Genomic DNA, 20,895 nt, shown 5'->3' with positions numbered 1-20,895 from the left:
TTTCTTTTTAACTTACTTTGTTATGGTAACCATGGTTAGAAGTTAATTTGATTTCCACAGCCAGTATTTTTCTCAACACTATTATAATATATCGTCAGTTTATTAAAACCTAAGTATATGTTGTATTCATAGATTTTAGAAACATATACGGAAAACACTTAAGTACCTAATGTAGTAAAAATAGGTACATCCAAAGCAATCCTTTTGGTTAAATTATTGTCAATTCAAAAATATGGACCTGCAAAAGAATAGAGTAAGGTTAGGGATTGCAATGAAGAGGATTTCTCAGAATATTAATGCAAAATCTAACTAAGCACTGGTGTTCCAAAAATACTTATGATTTACAATACGTCAAATTATTGAAGATAGGTACAAAATAGATACGATTATATAAGTAACGGTTATCCAAGAACATTCAACAGCCATCTCTATGTTAATGATGACAATGTCATTGGCAACTAATGTTTACATCTCCATACCATTGAGAATGTTACTACACATGATTTGCCGTCTAGAGAAAGAAAAAGTAGGAATAACCGTAAAATATTTGCGCCTACCCTCTTAAGAGGGAAGTCTACTGTGACAAGGGAATAAACAGGCCGATTTTCCGGTTTTTTTTCTAACAAAATGTGGTTCGTACATTAAATTAAATTAAACCGTCATCTTTATTATATATTCAAGTATTTGTAAAAAAATTTTTCAAGTCGAAATATTCAAAATAGCCGTCGTGGCACTCCTTCAAGCGCAGGTCCGTTTTTTTAGGTGCCCAAACGGTGTACATGAAATCCCACGTCTGGGTGATCTGAAACAAAAAACAAAATATGGTTATCATCTACATAGTATTGACTCTCGTCTGACGGAGGATTTTTTTGATATCGTTTTTTGTTTAATTGCTATAAACAATAATAACATCAAATTTGGGCAAAAAAATAGAAAAAAATTTCAAGAATTTTTTTTTCGGCGTCAAAATTTTTTATCGACAAAATCCTCCGTCAGACGAGAGTCAATACTATGTAGATGATAACCATATTTTGTTTTTTGTTTCAGATCACCCAGACGTGAGATTTCATGTACACCGTTGGGGCACCTAAAAAAAACGGACCTGAGCTTGAAGGAGTGCCACGACGGCCATTTTGAATATTTCGACTTGAACATTTTTTTACAAATACTTGAATATATAATAAAGATGACGTTTTAATTTAATTTAATGTACGAGTCATATTTTGTTGAAAGAAATAGTCCGGAAAATCGGCCTGTTTTTTCCCTTGTCACAGTAGACTTCCCCCTTAACATGACTTCTGTAATCTTGGTTTTAAATCAAATAAATAAAAATAAAGTTAAATTAATTATAAAATTATAATTATCTTACTTGTCCAGCTGTCGCGTTCTCGCATCTAAGTTCTTGTTAAATCTAACTCTGAATGTGGAAGTCTTGAGTGAAGTAGTGAACTTGTTCAAATCTCAAAATTTAGCCAGTTGATCAACATTTATCGAAATATAATAGATGTAAAGAAGTCGTATTAGAATATGCTTAAGAATTTCTTATAAAAAACGTTAACAAACTAGTGGAATGTGGAGTCAGAATCGGAATCTACAAATGAAAACAATTTTGGATTTTGTATAAAAACCTACATAGAGCTCTTTATTGTTAACCCATAGCTAATATTATTCCATATTGGTAAATACAATCGAAAAAATGAAAGAATACCCATGAACGATCACATCAATCACTTATTTTGTATTTGCTATCTTTTTCTATAACAAAAGTTTGTTATTTATAGAAAAAGACTGTATGTAATCTTACCTTTATTAAAATATTAACATTTTATTATTAATAATTTATAATACCATGACAAGAAGTATCCTCACTTATGGGTGTAAAAATTGGACAATAAATAAGAAGACCAAAAATAAACTAAGAGCAAGAGAGATGGAATTCCTAAGGAGAAGCTGCAGAGTAACAAGGAGGGATAGAATAAATAATATAGAGATAAGGAGAAAAACGGAATGGGACTACATCGAATAGAAGAGATCAACCTGGTATGGACATGTCAGAAGAGCAGACCAAAATCGTTTGATTAACCGAATAACAGAATGGAGCCCGATAGGAAAAAGGAAGAGAGGCAGATCCCGAAGATCCTTCAGAGACGAAGTGGACGAAGAAATGGAGAAAGAGCTGGAGAGTACGGTTGAGTAAAGGAATACAGTGAAAACTGTGGAAATCCTTAGTATATTATATACAGGGTGTTTGGTAAAGAATCGGCCATAGCTTAACTTTAGATTCCTGAGGTTAAAATAGGTCGATTTAAGCTAACTTACCTTATTACGAAAGTTGATAATAAGCGAAATACAGGGTGTCAAAGTTAAACTTTTATTTTATTTATTTTTGAATATTTCCTGACAGGCATGGGATAACAACACAAAATTTGGTAAGTGGTGCTGATACTGTACACCCTACTAAATTACGTTAAACAAATGTTTCTGGGTACTACCAGAGGCGTACGACGGGGGACGTGAATGGTTGACTCCTCCCAAATTCTACGCCACTAGCGGAATTTCTATTTTAGTGTAATTTTTGAATGTACCAATACTTTCTCTGTAAATAACATACTCTTCATTCATAACTATAAAGCCATCAGTTTTCGAGATATTTGAAGCTAAAAACGAACGAGCGTAATACATTAATCAAAATAACTGTGCCTTTTTATTTTTAACTTCAAATATTTCGAAAACATCTCTTAAAAGTTTAAAGTTGATACCCTGTATTTCGGTTATTATCAACTTTCGCACTAAGGTAAGTTAGCTTAAATCGACCTATTTTAACCTCAGAAATTTAAAGTTAAGCTATGGCCCATTCTTTACCAAACACCCTGTATAATAATAATGTCTAATCGCAGACCACTTACAAGATACAGCTTCTATGATAAATTTGCTTAAAACTCTCTCAGAGACAATCAAATGCATGAAATACAGATGCGAATAGGCCTGACAATTAAGCCATATTCTAAAAGTGCAATTCTTATTCTCATGTGTCTCAAGCCAAAGGTTTTATAATATTAATATTGACGTAAAAATCTGCAAATAAACTAAGAGTTATACAACCAGCCATGAAACGTGCAATACTGGACGTGAGCCTTCGAGACCACATAACAAATCAACAAATGTGACAAAGATCACAAGTTCAACACGTCATCGAAAAAGCTTAAGTGGAACCGGATAGGGCACTTAGCTAGAACACCAGATGGATGGTGGATAAGAAGATTCATTTTTAATAAATTATATCGATAAGCAGATTAAATTTAAGCAACTATTACAGCCAGGGTACGTACATAGATATCATAGATTTTATAACGAAATACTTGTACAATTTGTACAAGCAATACACACAAGGATACATGACAGTTTGCAAGGACAAAAATGGGGTAATTATCGGCGAGAAAGAGGAAATAATGGCAAGGTGGAAGGAGCATTTTCCAGAGCTCTTAAATCCAGAAAAATATCAAAACCGAGATGAAGAACTAACATCAGAACATCTAGTTGAGCAACCAACATTGGAGGAAACTATAAATGTCATAAAACATCTAAAAAAATAACAAAGCACTTGGTACAGATGGTATAACTGCAGAACTGATAAAAAATGGTGGACATGTGCTATGGAAGCGTATCCATAAACTAATCTACCGCATATAAGCACTAGAAGTCATACGTCATACCAGAAGATTGGAAAGTGGGAATCATACTTCCTATGTACAAGGGGAGAGTCAAACAACCCTGCGAAAATTATAGTGGCATAACAGGCTTAAATGTCGTCTACAAGATACTATCAGGAGTTACATACAGCCGCCTGGAATAATTTTCGGAAGAAATGATCGATGAATTCTAATGTGGTTTCAGATCAAAGAGGTCAACTACATTATGTTAAAAGGTGTACATGAAAAATGTGTTGAATATGACATACCAATTTACAATTTGTGTATCTATTTCAAACAGGCGGTTGATGGAGTAGATAGCCAAAAGATGTTAAAGCAACTATCTATGTTAGGGATACCCAGTAAGTTAGTTAATCTTATACGAATGCCTTTGGCAAGGTGATGCCTCATCAACAACACTTTTCAATCTAACTTTGGAATCTGTTGTTAGAAAATTGGATATGAGCGGCTGTATCAATATATGATAATTGCAAATATGCGCATATACAGCTGATGTTGCCATAATAAGTAAAATTGTAGAGTCACAAAGACTAAACTGGCTTGGTCATTTAGAAAGAATTCCAGATAATCGAGCTATAAAAGTAATCCAAAAATGAAAGCTCCAAGGAAATAGAATAAGATAAAGGCCCCGTAAAGGATGGATAGACAACGTAGAGGGGGATCTTAAAAGGATGAACATCAGGCAGTGGCAAAGGAAAGTATCCGACAGGGCAGAATGGAAGAACATTGTTAAGCAGACCACGACTCACAAAGGGTTGTAGCGCCATGAGAAGAAGAAGAGGCTTGTACAACTGGTTTGGTTTGGTTTGGGAATGGTTCCACAGAATTAAGAATTTGCCTCCTTTAAAAAAAACTGAAACAACTATCTACCGGCTAACATAAATAAAAAAATATAATTCTACACTGTAAAAACTAAATATATGTACTTACCCTGCGATACGCCGTAAATTTCTGAACATGCGAAGAGTAAGAAGAAGATACAAAAAGAACGCATACGCACAAAAAATGAAGAACATGAGAACATAAACTAAAACATACGAATACAACATATTTTTACTACAAACAAAGACAGCAAAGACAATAAAACATGCTTTTGGACGAACGCTCTTCACTCTGTGACCGCTGGACTGGTCAAAAAGTTCCACAAAAATTGACTAGATACTTTTTGTATCAATTAGTAGACCAGTCTAATTAAGGATTATATTTTAATAAGCCACACATACATCGGTAATAGTCTAGGGATATTTTTATAACATAATAAAATTAATAAAAATAAATTCACGTGATTATTTCATTCATAGGAAACTCCGACCAATAGAATGCTACAGAAATAAAAATTAAAGTGATTATTTCATTCATAGGAGATTCTGACCAATAGAAAGCTACAGAAATCTGAAATAAATCGATAATTTTTGATAATCTCCCGTCGTTAAATATATTACGTCAGATGCCCTTCGTTGCTACGAAAAAATACATTCAGTGACATAAATGACAATTAATGTTTTAAAAATTATAAAAGTGATGCCTTTCAATCGTCAAATATTTATAAAAACTGTGTGTTTAATGGTACTTACATAAATAAATTGCAATAAAATTTTGGTTTTGAACAGTTTTATTCATGAAATAATCGCAACAAATTGAACTCGATCTCTGAAATTAATATAGAATTTTTGCTCTCGTGACACTTTGACATAATTTCACTCGCCTTCGGCTCGTGAAATTAAAACTGTCAAAGTGTCACTCGGGAAAAATTCAATAATTTCAGAGCTCTTGTGCAATTACTACTGATTATTTTTTAATGATTTTAACTTCCAATCGTATAGTAAGATTTTTGATCACGTGTTTAATTCTGTCCAATCAGATTAGAATTATACTAGGAATAATCTGCTGTAGAAAATTACCGATAGAATTTTTTAAGTGATTGTTTTTGTTTAAATGCAACCAGAGCGTCGATTTTTAACCCTTTGCTTCGTTATCGAACGTATTCGCTACGTATACTGATACGAAGCGAATACGTTCGATGACGAAGCGAAGGGTCCAAAATCGAGGCCCAGTTTCCTAGTTTTGACAACTGTCACATTTAAGAAAATATCCATAATATACTTTTAGTTATGCTTCTTCTTCTTCTTGCAGTACCGTCTCCTATCGGAGGTTGGCTACCACCACAGCAATCTTAACTTTGTTGGCTGCAGCTGTGAACAACTGTATTGAACTGTACCCATACCACTCTCTTAAATTTCGCAACCAGGAAATCCTCCTACGTCCCGCATTTCTCTTTCCCGAGATTTTTCCTTGGATGATGAGTCTTAGCAGAGAGTACATTTCTCCTCTCATTATGTGGCCTAGATATTCCAGTTTTTTTCGTTTGTATGGTTTTTATGACTTCGCATTCCTTCCCCATCTTCAGCAGAACATCTTGATTTGTTACTCTTTCTGTCTATGGTATTTTCCACATTCTCCTGTAACACCACATCTCTAATGCCTCAATGTTTTTGATGTTTATCTTTTTCAGCGTCCAAGCTTCCATGCCGTACAGCAGAACAGAGAAAACATAGCACCTCAACATTCTTGTTCTTAAGTTTATATTTATGTCCCGGCTGCATAGGAACTTTTTCATTTTGACAAACGATTGTCTCGCTATCTCTATTCGCCTCTTGATTTCTCTTGTCTGGTCATTAGTATCAGTGAAGCAAACCCCTAAATGTTTGTAGGACGTAACTCTTTCAACTGGCTGATTATTTATTGTTAAATTCACATTGGTGTATAGTTTCTTCGTTACAATCATGAATTTAGTCTTTTTGATGTTCAGTTTTAGACCATATTTATTGGTATGAGTGTTTATGTTTTCCATCAAATACTGTAAATTTACTAGGTTATCTGTTACTATTAGCGTGTCATCAGCGTATCGTATATTGTTAATTAACTCTCCGTTAATGTTCATACCAATATTTTGCTCTAGGAGTGCTTCCTGACATATTGTTTCGCTATATATATATTGAATAGTAGTGGAGAAAGCACACAACCCTGACGCATACCTCGACGAATCTCAATTTCTTCGGTTAATTCATTATCAACCTTGATTTTTGCTGTCTGTCCCCAATACAACCTGGATATAATATTAATGTCGCGAGTGTCGATGTTTTTGCTTCTTAGGATTTCATACAGCGTTTGGTGTCTGACTTTATCGAAGGCCTTCTCAAAATCTATAAAACCTACGTAGAGGTCTTGGTTTACATCCAAACATCTTTGCATTAACACACTCGGACCAAACAAAGCTTCCCGTGTTCCCAGTCCACTTCTGAATCCAAACTGTGTGGCGCTTATGTCCTCTTCTAGTTTATTAAATATTCTTTTGTGAATTATTTTTAAAAATACTTTCAGTGTGTGGCTCATCAATGCTATAGTTCTGTGGTCTGAACACTCTCTGGCGTTATTCGTCTTCGGGATTGTGACAAAAGTAGAGGAGAGCCATTTCTTTGGTATGATGCCTGTTCTATAAATTGTGTTAAAGAGGTTCACCATTATTTCAAGTGTGTCGTCGTCTATAAGTTTCAACAATTCTACAGGAATTTCATCTGGTCCTGCAGCTTTACCCCCTTTAGTGTTCCTTATAGCATATTATATCTCGCTTTTTAGGATTTCAGGCCCTGTTGTGTCGTCTACAGGTTCTGCCACTGCTATTCCTGGTCTTTCGTTTGCAAAAAGTTCTTCAATATATTCTGTCCATCTTGCCAGTTTTTCATTTAAATCTGTAATTATTTTACCTTTTTTGTCTTTTACGATGGATGCTTGTTTCACTTTTTTACCTGTTATTTCCTTGATCTTTTTATGCATGTTAAAGCTATCGTACTTTCTTTCATATTCTTCTATGTCTTAGCAGTTTTCCAGAACCCACTTCTCTTTGGCTTCTCTAATTTTTCTTTTAATCTCACGGTTCACTTGTTTGTATTTTGTCTGGTTGTTTTTATTTCTTCGCCTTTTCTCCATGAGGTCCAAAATTTCGTTTGTCATCCATTCCTTTTTCCTAATTTTGTTTGGAGCTAAGGAGCCTTCACCAGCTGTCATAAGGGCCTTTTCTATCTCCATCCATTTGTAATCTACATTGTCTGTGTTCCTATTTTTTGCAGCGAGGTTTCTAAGATTGTTGTTTACCTGTTCTCTTGTCCTTTCCAGTATAGTTGCGTCTTTCAGTTGCTTAACGTCTATCTTTTGTTTGGCTGCATTTTTCTGTAGTTTCTTGAATCTTATATTTACTACAGCCACCACTGGATTGTGATCCGACTCTATATCAGTGCCTGGATAGGTTTTTGTAGACGTGATGGAGTTTTTAAACCGGCTTCTGATTAGTATATAATCGATTTGATTCCTGACGATGTTGTCTGCATTATCCCTTGGTGATGTCCACGTGTACAATCTACGGTTTGGTAATCTGAACATTGTGTTCATTACTGCAAATTCTTTTTCTTGGCAAAATTGTACCAGACGTTCACCTCGGTCGTTTCGTTGTCCAAGTCCAAATTCACCAGTGCATCCATCAGTTTTCACCTTACCAACTTTAGCGTTGAAATCGCCCATGATTACGGTGACCTCTTCTTTTTTGATCGATTCCAGAATGTCCTCGAGTTGCTTGTAGAATTCTTATATTTCCTCATCCTCTTTCTCCGCTGTCGGTGCATAGACTTGAATAATGTTAATTTTTCCTTTGTTCGACTTTAGTTGGATTGCTATGATTCGTTCTGAATATGGGGTAAAACTTAGTACCGATTTGTTGACTTCCCTTTCGACTATTATTCCGACTCCATAACGGTGGTTTGTATCATCAGTTCCCGAATAGTAGAACATGCCGTTTCTAGTTGGACATTTGCCGGATCCTTTCCACTGTACGTCGCTGATACCAAGTATTTTCACATGTACTCTTTCCAGTTATGCATCTAATGTCAAATTGTGACTAGGAGAACACAAATAGGCACATTTAAGCGCTTGATTTACTTCGGTAAGATTATTTCATGAATAAAACTGTATTTATAAATAAATTAACTAACATTTTATTAATATCTTCATCTAAATATTTGCTAAACTGTGCTCTTCACTTTGACAAATTGAACAATGTGTGTCACATTAATTGGGAACAATGTCACTGACTGTTTTTATACAAAGATTTGAATTTTATATAAAATGTAAGTATTAAAAAATAATCTTACGAATATCACACGACAGTAAGAATAAATAAGAAAATAATGCTTCGTTTTTTCTCAAATTTGTTGTCATTTGGCAATTTGGGTTATTTGGGCACTGGGCTATTGCCAGACAACAAATTTTCGAAAAACTGTGCATTATTGTCAATTTCTTCTCACTCTCTTTTGATATTATACTCGATTATTTCATTCATAGGAGATTCTGACCAATAGAAAGCTACAGAAATAAAAATTAAACTGATAATTTTTGATAATATCCGGTCGTCAAGTATATTACGTCAGATGCCCTTCGTTGCTACAAAAAAATACATTCAGTGACATTAATGACAATTAATGTTTTAAAAATTATAAAAGTGATGACTTTCAACCGTCAAATATTTATAACAACTGTGTGTTTAATTGTACTAATTTGTACTTACATAAATAAATTACAATAAAATTTTGGTTTTGAACAGTTTTATTCATGGAATAATCGCAACAAATTGCACTCGATCTCTAAAATTAATATAGAATTTTTGCCCTCGTGACACTTTGACATAATTTTTAAAATTAAAACTGTCAAAGTGTCACTCGGGAAAATTCAATAATTTTAGAGCTCTTGTGCAATTACTACTGATAATTTTTGATAATATTCCGTTGTCAAGCATTACGTCAGATGCCCTTCGTTACTTCCCAAAAATGAACATTCAATGACATTAATGACAATTAATGTTTTACAACTTTTCACAGAGAATACCAAGAAACAGGTTTAGCAAATATTCAAGTGAAGATATCAATAAAATATTAGTTAAAATGATTTAAGAAACAGTTTTATTCATGAAATAATATCAGTGGCTCCTTCTGTAAATTTTTGGCAGTAAAACATAACGGCAAAAGTGATAACAAATATTTGATAAAACTTTTTACAGGAGAGGAATAAACTATCCCAGAGAACGGCAGTTCTCGCCAGTGGCGCGCAACGCCCGTATACATGCGACACTATACTATAGATATATACCTACACGAAATTTTCGATTTTCTAAATCTGACTTAATTAAAAATTGGACCAAATCTCATCTTAAAGTTTAGGAAAAGACTCGCCCATACATATATCAAGCATCCATTTTGGTCAAAGGGTGTGGATTTTACCACCCTTCTCATTTAGGGTATGTTTTTCGTTCTCGTCCCCAAAACTTCCAAAAATTTCAAAAATTTAAGTCCGATCTCTGAGGCTTCTGATAGTACTGATCATTATCTTTTCAACGCATCTTTAATTAAAAATCGGTTATAAAAAGGGGAAAATGTTTGTGGCTATGCGTGTGTATTATGTATATGTGTGTGTAAAAGTTACACCGATCTGAAATTTTTCGTGCTCTTGGCCTGACTCTTCTCACTCCATCTGGTTTCTTGACTATAAATGTGTCTCAACGGCTCCATCTCATTCATTCTCTCTAAGTGGAATAGCCACCACATCCTGTAACTACCAATACTAGGCCCACGTCTAGTCCGAATTGCGTTTCGTTTCTTGGGCCTTGTCGAATTGCGTCCCAAATATTTTGCTTACCTGGCCACCGATAACGTCTAGTCCGAATTGCGTTTCATTTCTTAATTAGCCAACCCAATTGCGGTCAGAGGATAGCTTAATAAATATTAGGTAAGCAGGGAAATATAATAAACGTAATATCAACTAACAGTTTATTTTTATATAAAATATTATATTAAAAAGCACCGAATTTATAACTAACACATTTAACGAAATTGTATCTTGAAATTTCACCCCTGTTATACTGGTTGATTTTCTGTTCGAGAAAAATATATTTGCTGGAGGTATCTACAGGCTTTATCTACATTTCTAGAAATATTTTGTTTAACAGAATTTATTTTTATATAAGAATCGGTTTGAATGCGCTTTAATGTTTCAACAAACAAAAAAATATTAGGATGTGGAGACAAACAATAATTTTTAAATTTTGAATGAAATCCCTCACAAGAATTAGTTGTTCTATATATAGATGCGCTATTCTTTGCCCAAATTTGTGGAGGAAATGTGGAGTCCTCTTCAGTTCCTGAAAATATATTTGCTGGAGGCTTTATCTACAATTCTAGAAATATTTTGTTTAACAGAATTTATTTTTATATAAGAATTGGTTTGAATGCGCTTTAATGTTTCAACAAACAAAAAAATATTAGGATGTGGAGACAAACAATAATTTTTAAATTTTGAATGAAATCCCTCACAAGAATTAGTTGTTCTATATATAGATGCGCTATTCTTTGCCCAAATTTGTGGAGGAAATGTGGAGTCCTCTTCGATATACGTTTCAACTAGATAGTTTGCAAATGCGTCAACTCGATGATCATCTGGTTTTTCAGGCATAAAATCTTCCACAAAACAATCTCCAACTTGGCTCGGAGGAAGATATATTAGGCCAAAAATATGCTTCAGCCATTTACCTATTTCTGAGTTCTCGTTCTTATACTCAGAACTCAACCCCACATTTTATACTTTACGCCACCTGTAACAAGATTATAGAATAAATTCTTTATTCCAGAAAGTACTTACATTCAAGAGAAAGTTTGAAACAGGTCAAATTTTATAAAAAAATACATCTTTAAAAAATAATGAGAATATTTGGGAGCCAATATTTTTATAGAGGTTATGACGACATTTTTTTTGTCAAAAAATAAATTTTTTTGAAGATATTTTACCTACAATTCTTGTTTTAACTTATATCAAATGCAGTTTTTTGTAAAAAAAAATTGAAAAAATAAATATTTGAAAAAATAAATTACAGTGAAGTTTGAAATAAACATATTAAAATGTTTAGTTTTACAGCAAAAAAATATGATGACGTCATAACTCAAGTTTTTCTTAACAATCTATTATTTGCCAGTTACATTGCTATACGTATTACTTACCAAGCTTGAGCAAGATGAAATCGACAACTAACAACATTTGCTTCCAGAAAAACTTCTCGCAGGCTGGAGTGGATACCTAATTCGTAATCAATCACTATTTTCGTTGGATTTAAATTGTATCCCAAATCTTTTTTCTTTAATAATTCGAATAATGTAAGTGAATTTTTGCTTATTAGGTAACAAACAAAATGCAACCGGAACATAAGTGTCATTAATCAATGTATGTAATGTAAACATTTGAAAAAAAAATTTTGTGCAATAATCGAATGTTCCATCCATAAATAAAGTGGAATTGTTACACATAAATGAAAGATTAGACAGACATGAAAAAAGAACAATATTAAACTGTTCATCATTAATCAACAAAAACTGTTCATTTTTGATAGTAAATATTTCAATTTGTTTCAAAAATTCTTGAACATCCTTGGCTGATTTTGGCAATTTTGAAACCGTTTTCAATCGCGTGCGATTAATGTTCTTTTTTATGTATTGGACATCTTTTGTTGACAGAGAGGTAAGTACTTCGCTTTGCTTTTCGATTTCCTTGTGTAACAACTTCGCAGGTCGTTCCGCAATATCTTCTGTCGCTTTTCTTTTAAGAGAATTGTTAACTTTCTGGCGAATTAATACTTCTTCAGCAAGCTCATGATTGTGTTCAGCACTAACTTTTGAAAACACATTATTTAATGTATATAGTTTTGCTTTACACTTTTTATTTGTACAATACTACACAGTTTCACCTTTTTTCATTCCAGTACAACTTTTTTAATTCACGAAACTTTCTAAATTTGAATTTTTGAAAAACTGTAAGTGGTTTTCCCCGTTCACTGAACATCATTTCAAAATCCATTGGTGCGATTGTCTAAGTTCACTCTTTACTGTTTGGAAATAAATTTTACAATTTTAAAAATTCCACCCTATCAAGTTAATCTCCACTTTCTCTTATTTTTACTAATAAACTAATTAGGTAAACCCAGGTAATACTATGTAGGATTAAATTTTATTGTTAGAAACGGAACGCAATTGACCATACAAAACACATTAGCGATATAACCTGAAAATCCCTCAAAATTTTGGTCGCAATTCGGATACCTCCCCCCATCGGCACATTTAGAATGTGTGCATTGTACGTTTGTTAATTTGGAGGTATCCGAATTGCGTCCAAAATTTTGAGGGATTTTCAGGTAATATCGCTAATTTATTTTGTATGGTCAATTGCGTTCCGTTTCTAACAATAAAATTTAATCCTACACAGTATTACCTGGGTTTACAGGGTTTACCTAATTAGATTCTTAGTAAAAATAAGAGAAAGTGGAGGTTAACTTGATAGGGTGGAATTTTTAAAATTACAGTTTATTTCCAAACAGTAAAGAGTGAACTTAGACAATCGGGGGAAACCACTTACAGTTTTTCAAAAATTCAAATTTAGAAAGTTTCGTGAATTAAAAAAGTTTGGTGAAACTGAAAATTAAATGAATTACACAGATTATTCTTTTTGTGTCAATTGATTTAATACAAAAAATTGTTTTGGGCACCCTGTAAAAATAATTATGTAAATGTTTATATTTCTGAACAGATAACTGAATAACCTTCAAATGAGCTAGCACAGGACCCCTATTAGTATTTAAAAAAAATCAACGAATACGTCATCACGCCGATAAGGATGATATCACTATGATGATATATTTTATAAATGCCAAAAAATCATAATTTAAAAATAAAAGTAGACATGTTTCGTGATTTTTCCTTCGCTGGTTTACGAAATAATGAATTTATTAAATTTGGCTTAGCCACACTTTATATTATGTAGAATTAGGTAAATCAAGAAAAGACAAAAATAACCCAAAAAACGATTTATTAACCAAATGTGGTGCATGAAACTCCTCTAAACAAATATCATTATAAAAATACGTTTTAATATAAAACAAGTCATATACAGTCGGAAAAATGAAACAATACCCATGAACGATCACATCAATCTCTTATTTTGTATATGCTATCTTTTTCTATATAACAAACGTTTGTTATTTATAGAAAAAGACATTAAATACAATATAAGTGATTAATGTGATCGTTCATGGGTATTCTTTCATTTTTCCGATTGTAAATGATTATAATGCGAATACAAATATCAAAACATACAAAACTTATATTATAAATTAGAACTACACAAGTAATAAATGAAAATTTCCTATTTTATACAGTATTTTCTGTTTTATTTTTTTTTGTTATTTTTTAAATTATTTTTGTTATTTTTTAAAAACATACAAAACTTATCTTATAAATTAGAACTACACAAGTAACAAATGAAAATTTCTTATTTTATACAGTATTTTCTGTTTTATATCTCTTGTTATTTTTTAAATTAATTTTTTGAATCACTACTATCTACAATACTGGGTAACAGTAATACAATATTACAAAGAATACAATAATTTTTAATTCAACATCATTTCTACGCTATTATGTATGAGTATGCTATGTACTATTATATGAGTACTATATAGTATTCGTATGCGATGTAAAATGTGAATTTTACATAGCATTTTTAGTTTTGTAGTCTATACATTTGAAGATGACAAATACATCTCAAGTTACTTATAGATAAGTAATACATTAAAAAATATCATTATACATACAAGGCGAAAATAGAAATTTTTATAAGTAAAACTAACCTATTAATATATATTTTTTTATTAAGAGCGTAGGCGCAAAAATCCTGTATTTTTGAAAAATAGTATTAGATAAATATATCTCTATAGATATTTAGAAAAAAAGTATTTTTGAAAAATTTAAAGGCATATGCATAGAGTATGAAAGATTACGTTATTACCGAGGGCCGAAAGTCCCTGAAAATTGCTAAGTTTATTTCAAGTTACAGAGGTGAAAAAAAAAACAGACAATTGAGTGTGATTTTTAATTTGAAATATCTTATTCAAAAGAAACTTTTTGTTTATTCTACGGGACTTTCGGCCATGGGTAATAATTTAGTTTTTCATTCTGCGTTTAAATTTTTCAAAAATATTTATTAGTCTTTTCATGATTCGAAAAAAATGATTGCATTTAAAAAGCATTGGCTCGAAATTTTGCGCCTACGCTTTTAAAGCGTAGCTTTTATACTGGTGTTGTATTAACTATTACTGATTACTCAAACTATCAGCTAAATCTGTTAGAAATTCGATATATTGTGCTGGTCCTAACATCGCTTCTCTCAAACAATTTGCAGTTTTAGATGAGTATGAGTTCACCATAAAGTTTAAAAATGATGAAAAAAGTTCATTTATTTCGATACAAATCATATTTAAACCCATTATACCTTGTTGGTTTACTGAGGTTCATATTGTGCTCAAACTATTTTGTTTGAGATTTCACATTCATGCGCCAGAATTTTTGGATCAATGCGTTGTCAGTAAAAATTTACTGTTCGCTAACACAAAATCCATTAGGTAATAAAACGCGGACTAACCAAAAAATATATACTAAAATACTAAAAATATATTTATTTGTCAAAAACTCAATTATAGAGAATAACTGCTAATGCATTTTGAACTTTTAGATATCTGTAATTTTATCAACACTAAAATGTTCTTTCATATTTATGCATTGCTGACAGTAATAATGGATTAATTTTTTTATAATATTCAAAAATACAGAAAAAAAGCTGCTTTCTAGTATCGTGAAGCAGCATAGTGTAACGTGTTTCTTAATGTTTGACAGCAGCCTAGAGATTCATCTATAATTGTGCTGTATTATGTTTAACCTCGGTATAGAGAAATAAATAAAGTAAGTAAACTAACCAGTTTTAACTGGAAGTAGAAGCCATTCTAGGATTATCATCATCGATTTTGAAGATAGACACCACATAATGCAGATCGAAATTGCTATCACAAATTTCTTGAAGTACACTGATAAGCAGAATCATTGGCGTCCATGGACAAAAACTAATCGTGGTTTACCAAAAACTGATATTTTTGACTTCAAGCTATAGCTCTGCAGTCAGTGTTTCGCTTCAAAAATTTCATTTCGTAGATTTAGTTGGTTTCCTGTTCCTGGTGGCCTAAGTAGTAGCATGCTAATCGTAGCTATCTGCATTTCTCGTCCATGGCTTAAGTTAATCTGAAGTAGCATTTATGTGCAAAAATCATGTATATTCTGGCACTGTGATGGCATAAGTCAAAATTTTCGTAGCATAGTTTGTTTACTGGTTTTATGGAATATGTATATTGTGCAGTCACTGAAGGTTTTCACCTCCGTTTTCTTTGAACCTCCATCGATTTTCATGAAAATTGGTGAGTAATTAGAGGATGCCTCAAGGAACAAAGGTGATATGATGCCAACTTGCACTTTTACCCTGGGGGTGGATGCCACCCCTTCTCGGGGGTGAAAATTATTTTATTAAAAATGGTACCATAAGTCGATAGAGGGACAATTTATAAACAAAATTTGTTATATAAAGTTATAAAAATAAATCAACACTTTTTGAGTTATTAAAGACCAAAGATTTTATTTTTTTCGTAAAAAAATGCATGTTTTAAATCGGTTTTTCACGTATAAATCAAAAACTATAAGCTTTTACAAAAAAGTTATTATTACTGAAATTGAAGATAATAAAAAATTGAAAACATTTCTCACATAAAGAACTAAACTAATGTTAGTTCAAAGTGAGTTATTTGCAATTGAATGTGTATTTTTTTCGACGAGTACTCAAATCTAAGTATTCAAGCTTAAATGACGGGAAAACGATGCAATGTATAAAATATTCCTGCTAAACATTTGTCAAAGTACTTCGGAATACCTATCAAATGAGCTTTAGAACAAGGTAATAGCGTCAAAATTAAGCAAGTTATAATGAAAATAAAAGAACCGTTTCGAATTTTTTAGGAAAAAGTGAAAAATAAATTACGAAAACTCTCGGGGACCCCTGGCCCCCTCTTCCAATGGCATTTTAGGTTTTATTACGCCGAAATAACTAATGTCCTAAGTAATAATTTAATTTTTTATATTAAGGTGCCTGGGGCCCCAGCTTAGCTCAGGCCTCAGGTACCCGTGTTCTGTTCCAATAGACTAATTTCAGCAGTGAAAAATTAAAACTTTATGTTGAGTTTTACGGTGCCCCTGTAAGATCTTTTTAAAATTGTGTCATTTGAAAATATTTCGTTGGGATCGACTTTTAAAATACAGTGGAACCCCGATAAGTCGGCCCCCGATAACCCGGAAGTCCGGCTAACCCGGACCGATTTTCATCAGACAAACATTTTAACAAATAAACAATTTAACAATTTTATCAAACAAAAAGGTATGTAGGCAAAATAATATTTAAGAGATAATGTGTATTTGTGTAATTTGAACTATACGATAGTAAAAAGATTCATGACACACGGCGGCAGAGCGACCGTCTCGGCTTATTGGAAAGAACAGGCACCTGTCTGTATTCCTTTTCCTTTATTTTTGTCAAACTGTCTTAGCATTGTTTAAAATAGACTAAAAGACTATTTAAAAAAATCTTTTTTAACAATGGGCTTAGTCTGTTCTTAAATAACAACATTGTTCCTTGTGACCATATTGTGTGTAGTATAGACGTGTTGTTCACTTCCGTTCTGTAATCGTGCTTCAGATTGTGTTTGCGTGTTTTTTGTCTACGTAATGGCAACAAAACGTAAAAATGTTGTAGTGACAATAGAAAAGAAACTAGAAGCATTAGGTAGAATTGATAAAGGCGAATCTTTAAAATCAATTTATTGCAGTATCATACGGTGTCGGTACATCTACAGTATGACTGAGTTTTTTACCAAGAAATGAACAATACTCTACACCTACACTCTATACAACTACTTATACGTAATTTAGATGTGTACTGTGCATATGTGTTTCATGTTTTTGTAATTATAATGGAGGTTATCTGTAGGTATACTGTATTTTATTAATTTTTACCATATTCTCCGGCTAACCCGGATGTTTGATAACCCGGATCGGCCGCGGTCCCGATTAATCCGAGTTATCGAGGTTCCACTGTACATATTTTTATTTTCCTCGTTAAAATCTATGCACTGCAAACCAAACGGTGGCTCCTGCGGGGCCCCCCTTGACCGGGGGCCCCGTATAATGGGATTTATCTCATTATTTAGATATTTTAGAAATCCTTAAATTACCTTAAAGTATTCGTTAGATATTTATTTATAAAACAATATCCAGTTACCACCATACCCGGGGCACTGCCCCGGTTGCCCCAATGGTAGTTACGGCCCTGAGTCGGAGGGTTAACTAGCTCTTAAGGCAAGCGTCCACAGGTCCGCATCGTACGCATCGGACGCATCGTACGTATCGGATTAATTTTTCATACTGCGTCCACTGTATCGGCAGCGATCGGATTGCCGATGCCACTACCTGCTAGGGTAGAAAAATTCCTAAGGTAGACTTTAAAATTTGTTGTTTATTTATTTATTGGTTGTTTATTTAATTTAATAATTAATTTATGCATATTAACTACATTTATTAGTATGATAGTTTAATGTATCTGTTTAGGAATAAAAAATCCACAAAAACGTGTTGAACGAAATATCTACAAAACGAAACATGCTAGGTACATACAACCGATATTAAAATAAAGCCTGTAACATTTACTACAAAATGCATTACTAATATACAATATACAGGGTGTACCATTTAAGACAGTGAAAAAAGTTGTATTTGCAAATAGTGATCACATTGTATTTTATATTGATATACCTATGTCAAAGATATTAAATTATTTAAAAATGACACTATACTGATAAAACTCTCATTATGTCATTTTAAATATTTCAGCTTATACACCAATTCTTTCGGTAGACCGCAAGCTACAGCAGAAACACGACGGTAGACCGCATAGTATCACCCATTTTCTAACTAATTATACATTTTGATATAAAGGAATACACAAAGCTGTTACAATTTGGTTTAAATGGAAAATAGTAACTACATCAGTAAAAGTTTCTTTAGACTTTAGAGATTAATAATTAAAGTTGCCTTTCTGAAATCGCAAATACCTTCTGTGTTTTTAAACAGTTTAGTCCTGTCGCCAGGGGGGGTACAACGGCCTCCTTAATTCAGATGGACTTACCCAAGTTTTTTTTATGTATTTTGACCCGTAGAACACGAATTTTTTGGGTAACAGTTGATCCGGATGTCGATAAGATTGTTATAAACAAAGAACTTGAGGAATTACATACCAGCGATTTTTCGCAAAACAAGATATTTTTTTGTATTTTTTGGGTGATTCTCAGCAAAAAATGGTCTTACAAGTTTTTTCGTAGGACGCGTAGTTTTCGAGATATACGCGGTTAAACTTTCAAAAAATCGAAAAAGTGCAATTTTTGAACCGGAATAACTTTTGATTAAAAAATAAAACAGCAATTCTGATTACTGCATTTGAAAGTTCAAGTCAAATTCTATCGGTTTTGATTGTTTGCATTGCTAAAAAATAAGTTTTTATTTGTTAAATAAAGATATAAACACATAGTGTTTCCCGGGCCCGATGCATGCGTTTTAATGGACGTAATGTACCTAGAAATTCTGTATGCGCGCCTACTCGTTCGATTTCAAATTAGAAATGCATTGAAAACATCATTCAATCACTATGTGTTGATAGCTTTGTTTAACAATAAAAAAATTATTTTCTAGCAATGAAAATAATCAAAACCGATAGAATTTTACTTGAACTTTCAAATGCGGTAAGCAGAATTGCTATTTTATTTTTCAATCGAAAGTTATTCGGGTTCAAAAATTGCAATTTTTCGATTTTTTGAAAGTTCAACCCCGTTTATACCGAATTACCTTCATCCTACCAAAAAACTTGTAAAATAATTTTTTGCTTAGAATGACCCAAATAATACAAAAACATGTTTTGTTTTGCGAAAAATCGCTGTTATGTGATTCCTCAAGTTCTTTGTTTATAACAATCTTATCGACATCCGGATCGACTGTTACCTAAAAAATTCGTGTTCTACGGGTCAAAATACATAAAGAAAACTTGGGTAAGTCCATCTGAATTAAGGAGGCCGTTGTACCCCTACTGGCGACAGGACTAGTTTGGCCAATCTGTACTTGTAACACACTTTGAATGAGTAATAATTGTAAAATGAGTAATATTTATGATATTTTAATCCCCATAATCAACTTACCATGGGCTGTAATATTTTTACCTGAATATACCTAATATAAAATAAAAGTTAAAACTGAGTTTACTTGTTTTATTACGAAGAAGATCATTATCAAATGAAAATTAGCCGTAGATTAGCTCCCACTGGGCCAAGCGAAATTCCGAACAGAGTGCGTCCACTGGTCGGCATTTCGAATGATTCATCGGCACGCATCGCAAAAGTTGCCTCTCGAAGGAACCCTTCGGCATTACCGATGATACGATCCGTACGATGCGGATTAGTGGACGCAGTTACATAAGTTTTTGTACAAGGCAAACTAAAATCCGTTGCGTACGATGCGTGCGATGCGTACGATGCGGGTTTGTTGGCGCTTGCCTTTAGACTAATAATGCAGATCGCCACTTTCATTACAAAGTCGTTGGAGTACACTGATAGGAAAAATCATTGGTGAACTTGGACCAAAAGCTAAATTATTGTGATTTGCAAGAAACTGGCACTTTTGACTCAATCATATAATAATTCTATATTCAGTGTTTCGCCTCAAAAATTTTATCTTATAGATGTATTTCATTTCCTTTTCCTGATGGCCTAGGTCGTAGGTAGTAGCATGCGAATCTATGTAAGTCATCTGCATTTCTAGTCCACGGATAAAGTTAATCTAAAGTAGTACTTGTGTGCAAAAATCATATACAGTATGTCCCTGTAAGTTGTATCCATATGTAAAACTTTTTTATTATTAATTTTACGAAAAAAAGTTATTCTTTATAAAAAGCTCTTCATGGTACAAAACCTAAGATTTAACCATCAAATATTAAATTTTTTGAATAGTATACGAGGTATGTCAAAAAGTTTGAATTTCACTCAAGAGTAAAGTAGCTTTATTTTTCGTAATATTGGAAATTGCTACAGTCGAACCCGCTTATTGGAATAGCCTTCGTGACAAGCAAAATTATT

The 20,895-nt window shown here is 32.7% G+C and overlaps 1 protein-coding gene across 3 annotated transcripts in view; it reads right to left on the bottom strand.

Annotated features, from left to right (window-relative positions):
- Positions 1-4,886, bottom strand: part of LOC126887513 (E3 ubiquitin-protein ligase sina-like) — a 78,544-nt gene extending 73,658 nt beyond the window's left edge. For 2 of the 3 annotated variants that reach the window (XM_050655142.1, XM_050655154.1), the window contains exons 1-3: positions 4,641-4,886; positions 1,370-1,591; positions 17-238 (exon numbers count right to left, since the gene is read on the bottom strand). In XM_050655142.1, the coding sequence (XP_050511099.1) occupies positions 17-33 (17 nt within the window). In that variant the 5' untranslated portion in view covers positions 34-238; positions 1,370-1,591; positions 4,641-4,886. The remainder of the gene's footprint in view (positions 1-16; positions 239-1,369; positions 1,592-4,640) is intronic. The other variant, XM_050655147.1, reaches the window with a different exon arrangement.
- Positions 4,887-20,895: the final 16,009 nt, after the last annotated feature.

The sequence above is a fragment of the Diabrotica virgifera genome, chromosome 1 (assembly GCF_917563875.1).
Source record: "Diabrotica virgifera virgifera chromosome 1, PGI_DIABVI_V3a".
NCBI classification, from domain to species: Eukaryota; Metazoa; Arthropoda; class Insecta; order Coleoptera; family Chrysomelidae; genus Diabrotica; species Diabrotica virgifera.
This window is presented reverse-complemented; position numbering and strand designations above follow the sequence as displayed.